We start from the raw sequence: 5,622 nt of genomic DNA, 5'->3' as shown, positions 1-5,622 counted from the left end.
CTTGTGGGGAGAGGTTTTTTGTTCTTTTTTGAGAAGCTTTAAGAATTTGCTCTTTAATAAAGAGATTTTTTTGCTCTTGTAAGAAGAGATTGAGCTTTTGCTCTTGCACGGAGAGATGTATTCACACGGGACCTTAGTTACTATTGCCATACCAACATTCCTTCGCAAAAGTTGATGTGGTAACCAGTTAAAAATAAATAAAATTAAAGAGCTTTACTAGTGGACTTAGCCTTTAGAGAACCCAGTCAAGATGCAAGACCGTTGGAATTTAGAAAATGTAGAAACTTAAAAAGAGTAAAGTGAGAGCAAGAATGTCCTGCCCCTTCGTATCCCGAAAGCTTGTAGAAAAGCTGTTTCTTCTTCTTCTTCTTCTTCTTCAACCACATACAGTGATTCCATTGGTGTGGTAAAAGAAAAAAGGGTCGGGGGGAGATGAGGTCTAATAATTCTCGCAATCGTCCCTATCGCTCGAGAAGGGTACCACTACCAATCCCAGAAGAACCTCTTACTCTTACTTCTTCATCTTGCCCTAATTCAGGACCACAACAACCCTTCTTTTTTCCACCAACAACAACAACTCAGATTGCAACACTTCCTTCTTTCACATTATCTTCTACACCTCCTTTTAACACCGAGAAAATCACATTCCCTACTTTCTCTTTCTCTGATTCTGTTGTATCTTGTAGCGGAGGAAACACAATTCCCTCTTTTGGAACAACTTCTTCCACAGTGCTGCCAACTACGTCTCATTCTTCATCTTCCATCATTCCATTTCCATCCCAATTTCAACTATTTGGTTAGTATCTCGCTCTCCTACTCTTTTTTTTTTTTAATTCTTCATCGTAAATTCGTAATTCCTAATTGATCTGGAATGTTAAACAAGTTCTTTAAAACAAGGGGTACCCTACCCCCCTGGGTTATTAAATGGATGACTTACCTCCTTTGACCTAGGTCTTCTTTGACAACTAACATAAATGACTTAAATGCACTCAACTTCAACCTCTTGCTTATTGTCTCACCAAACTTCAACGTTATAGTTTTGTGTCCTTTTCCTTCTTTTAAACTTAAGATTCTAATGTTCTTCAACCTTCGAACCTCATGAGCAATATAGGATTTGGTGAATATGTTTAAATTATTCTCCCTTGAGGTTAACAACTTGAATATGAAAGATTTTTTACATTAGCCTTCAACCTTTAAAGATTCCATTTCCTTCAACATTCAAACCTCAAGAACAAGATGGGATTTTTTCTTTTTTTTCAAAGGATGGATTTTTGGGTAGAAGAATCGAGGATTTTCTACAATAAATTGAAGACAGGGTTGAATGAGGTAAATAATTTACCTTAGAGGTTAACAAAGGTGACAGATTTTTTGTGAGAAAAATCAGGGGGTGTGGTTTGAATTTTGAAGTTGAAGACATGCATTTAGGCATGATTTTAAATCTATTCCGAGACCAAGATGACTAATATTCTGTCTCAACATCTTCTAAACTTCCTTATTTTATAAAATATTTATCATTATTTTCATAGCTAAACCGAGTTAATGGTTTATCTCGTCTATAATGAGTTGAATCGTCAGACAACTGGGTCTCGACCATGGACGACGCGAGACCTCAAACTGAGTTTTGAAACCGTGCATTTAGGTCATTTTATGTTAGACTCTCAAGCCATGTTTTCAAAACTTGGTATTCCATCTTGGCTTCGGTCATGAAAGATATTGAGATGACTTGTTAAAGTCATTTTGGATGTTACATGTGATTTTTTCTGATATCACCAGAAAGAAGAAGGTCTCGTGAGGATGTCTCATATTATTCATGAACGATACCGAGATGCTCTGACTATATTTGAAATCATGTCTTAGACAAAACCTATGCTTTGAAGGCATGTAATTAGTTTGAAAACACGAGGGTATCTCTAATAGTGACCAAAACATATAGGGGCATGTCGAAACCACCCAAAAATAAAAAACTTTTCTTTATCACTTATGAGCGAGTACAACAAGTAACTGTGATGTGATACCGGTTGATTGTGTTGTGTCTGTGTTTCGATTGAATACAGTTATGTTGCCTTTTATTTATTACAAAGCATATTCTGAAAAATACCTCAATGAACATGTTTCAAGCTGTAAAAGAAGAGTTGCAAACAGCAGCAGTTGAGGCTAAAAGCATAGAGAGAGAAGCTGAATATGTGCCTTCAAATAAAGAACCAACAAATTCAGCAAATGAAAGCATCAGAACGTCTGAATTATTTCCATCCCGAACACTAAAGGGCATTCCCCAAAATCCTCATTTCCGTTCCCTACAGTGTTATTCCAGAAAGGCTCGAGAAAAATTGATTTTGGGGTGGGATCAAATTTTTGAAGAGGCAGTCGATCAAGTCAAGAGCTTACATTCTGATAATTTCTGGGCCAATGTGGATGAGCTGTGGAAGACATTAGAGGACTTAGAGAGTATGGGGTACAATGTTGGTCGATTGAGAAAACGATTACATGAGCTCACCGATGTGATGATGAAGCGTAAGTGTTCTGAGTCCGAGATATCGGATTTAAGGATCAAAGCTGAAGATCTCATGAAGGAGAAGGAGATGATAGAGAGTGAGATATCCAATTTGCGGGCTAAAGCGGATAAAGTTCAGGTTATTGTGGATCAACTAATGAATCAAATTGTGGAGATGGAGGAAAATCTACCAATGGTTGATCCTCTCTTTTTAAGCTTAGCTAAGTGTCCCTTGTAGCTCTCTCTGGTGCTGTTAATGGATGTTTGCTGTTCTTTTTTTTGAATTTTGGGGTTGCTCACTCATAAGTAGTGTTTGCTGTAATTTTTAATATTTCTAATCTCTCCAAATACATACATTGATGATGCAAAAATGACCTTATAAACATCTAATGGTTGTGTGATTGAGCTCTAATTCTTTGCTACGGTTGCTTCTCTTTCAATTTATTTACCAACTTGAAAACATAGTTTTATTTTGTTATTTCAATATGTGGTATATATATTATATTTTTTAATAATTTTTATTTATAGGCGATCCAAATTTGAAGAATTTTCCTTTAAAGTAAAAATTTTGAAGAATTTAAAAGGATTTTCTTTGAAGATTTTATGGGAAGATGCAATTGGGTGTGTCTTCCTCTGGTATTAGTGTGCGTTTGTACTTTTAAATAGGAGTTCCATTGATTATTTACAACAAAAAAAAAAAGAATTTTTAATATTATGATTGTACTTTTTGACACACTTGAATTATATATACATTAGAACGTGACATGCACAAACGCGCACATGTATCAAAAGGATTTATTTGTAATTTAAAATATTGATGAAAGAGTTTTTGAAAATTAGGGATAGTTTTGCAATGCTGAAAATTAAACAATGATGGATTGCAATTTTCTTGATTTTTTCTTACAAAAATATCTTTGATTATATTAAATTTAAATATAAAGTGGGGGTACTTAAATTTTGGTGTCCTGCCACTCATGATTTAAAATCTCTTTTTGGATTGGTATTTCAATTTTTTGAAAATTTGAAATGATATCAAAACAAACCCGAAATAATAAAAAATATTTCAGATTCATTCCAAGACATTCAATACTTTTAATTAAGATTTTTTTTTTTAAATCTTCCTTAGAAGACTGTGGTCAAGGGCCATTTGCTTAGTATGAAGACATGAGGTATCTCAAATATTTTTGAAAATAGAGAGGGGTTAATAAACAATCGAGTCTTTTAAAGAAGACCAAAGTTAAGGGTAACTTCATTATCTCTTCTTGAAAAAAAAAAATCGTAAAAACCATCAATCGTAGAAGAAGAAGACGATCTTACCTCAAACATCGACACAAATCCGATGAAATTCCGATAACATCGTTGATTGTTCGATGACTCAGGTCTCTCTCTCATTCCTTCTTCTCCTCCATTTTCTTCTTCTTATCTGATTACTTAGAGAAGTCTGTTTTGAGTTCTATATAATTTCATCTTGATTTATTCAAAATCCAAAATGCTTCGTACGAAAACGAAATGACATTTTGAACAATGCTACCACTTCTAGTTGGCCATCTCTCATTATAATAGTAAAGAAATAAAGGTAAATTGGTAAATCGAATACAATTCAAATAATATCTTCCAACTATTATGAGCCAAATTCATTCTAAATGGCATATTATGGGCACGAATTTGAGCTGGACCCATCATTGTTTGATGAGCAGTGTGGAATCAATGCAAATGCAATGTCATTTAATATGGTATGACGCGAAGTACCAAATCAGGCATCTTACTTCGTTGGTTGCTTCTTACTTCCGTGATATAAACAGCTATAGAGCATAGAGTGGCAAATGGTCTCAACGTCTGTGGTACCTTATCCCCTTACTTGGTCTTAACCTCACCAATGGCGTCCCTCATACTGGGAACTCTTCCCATGGCCTCTCAATCCCTAATTCTCTCGTCAAGAATCTCTTTCTCTCGATCCGAAACCCTTGGCCTCTCCCTCTCTACTCCTCTCTTTCCAATTTCAACGTCTGCAACATCTTCTCGCACACCACCATTTGGTGAGTACTCTCTCTCTCTCTCTCTTTATATATATTTATCTCTTAATTTCTCTTCTTTAAACCCTAATTTCTCTTCTTCATCATTTTCTTCTTAAGTGTACTGTGGTAGAGGCGATAGGAAGACTGCCAAAGGAAAACGCTTCAATCACTCCTTCGGAAACGTAAGTTTTTTTTTTTTTTTTTCTCTGTGTTTTTAAGCAACAAAAGGTAGTTGTTTGAATCTTATGGGAAAATTTCTTTATGAGTTGTTGTGTTTTTTATAATTATGGTTTTATTAGGCGAGACCTAGGAACAAGAAGAAGGGACGGGGTCCTCCTAGGGTTCCAATCGAAGGATCGCCACCTAAGAAAGATATTTTTGATGACGGTGAAGTTGTTAAGATTGAGATTGAAGAGTCATTGTTTTCTAATTAAGAATTTGAGCATCTGCTCTGTTTCTCTGTTACTGTAATTTCTGAACCTTAGAATGCCTTAATTTTCTTTCATGGGTCCTTAATTGTCGACATGAAGCTGTAATGTATCTTTGTTATGAGAATCGTGAATGATTTCGTTACTGCATTCATCTCTTTTACGCTTAATATTGATCTTTAGATGTTTTATCAAATTAGAGAAAAAGCACAATTCAAGAATTGTGGTTCTTTTGTATGTTTAGGTGATTGTGGAAGTGGTTATAGGAAATATTTCAGGAGCTAGATACATGGTTTTAAATCTCGTCCCAGACCGAGATGACTCGGCCTATACGTGTTGGTATTGTCTCGTTGGTTCATTTGTCTCATTGTTGAATGAGACGACTTGGTCTTGTTCGTGGACGAGACGAGATTTCAAAATGAGTTTTAAAACCATGTCTAGAGATTGGCACAAGGATGTTAAAGGGCTAAATATGAGGAAAAAACTGAGAGCAGTTATGGGTAGTGCTAAGAAGTGTATAATCTCAAAGAAATTAGGGTTCCCTAATTTTGAACTATTAGGATTTTTTAGTGTCACATCACCTGTGGATTTGAAGTGCCAACTTAGCCAAGTGGACTATTGTTCCCACGTCCTAGGTTCAAATCCCTTTGAACCCAACTTCATTTGCTAACCACTAACCTTATATGTA

The 5,622-nt window shown here is 35.3% G+C and overlaps 2 protein-coding genes across 3 annotated transcripts; both read left to right on the top strand.

The window, feature by feature from the left end:
* The first annotated feature begins 249 nt into the window (after nucleotides 1-249).
* Nucleotides 250-2,919, top strand: LOC147399534 (uncharacterized). Of its 2 annotated transcripts, none has more exons than XM_086444924.1 (2): nucleotides 250-796; nucleotides 2,128-2,919. In XM_086444924.1, exons 1-2 carry the CDS (start codon nucleotides 433-435, stop codon nucleotides 2,727-2,729), a joined length of 966 nt encoding a protein of 321 aa, XP_086301050.1. In that variant the 5' UTR covers nucleotides 250-432; the 3' UTR covers nucleotides 2,730-2,919. The 2 variants fall into 2 exon arrangements, with proteins under 2 accessions (XP_086301050.1, XP_086301049.1); XM_086444923.1 differs by having other exon boundaries at nucleotides 2,119-2,917.
* A 1,376-nt stretch (nucleotides 2,920-4,295) lies between these two features.
* PSRP4 (plastid-specific ribosomal protein 4) lies at nucleotides 4,296-5,104 on the top strand. Its single transcript, XM_086444922.1, has 3 exons — nucleotides 4,296-4,527; nucleotides 4,624-4,688; nucleotides 4,806-5,104. The coding sequence occupies exons 1-3, from the start codon at nucleotides 4,368-4,370 to the stop codon at nucleotides 4,938-4,940; spliced, it is 360 nt and encodes a 119-aa protein (XP_086301048.1). The 5' UTR covers nucleotides 4,296-4,367; the 3' UTR covers nucleotides 4,941-5,104.
* The last annotated feature ends 518 nt before the right edge of the window (nucleotides 5,105-5,622 follow it).

This window comes from Akebia trifoliata, chromosome 6, assembly GCF_017979445.1.
Source record: "Akebia trifoliata isolate Shusen 1 chromosome 6, ASM1797944v1, whole genome shotgun sequence".
Lineage (NCBI taxonomy): Eukaryota > Viridiplantae > Streptophyta > Magnoliopsida > Ranunculales > Lardizabalaceae > Akebia > Akebia trifoliata.
This window is presented reverse-complemented; position numbering and strand designations above follow the sequence as displayed.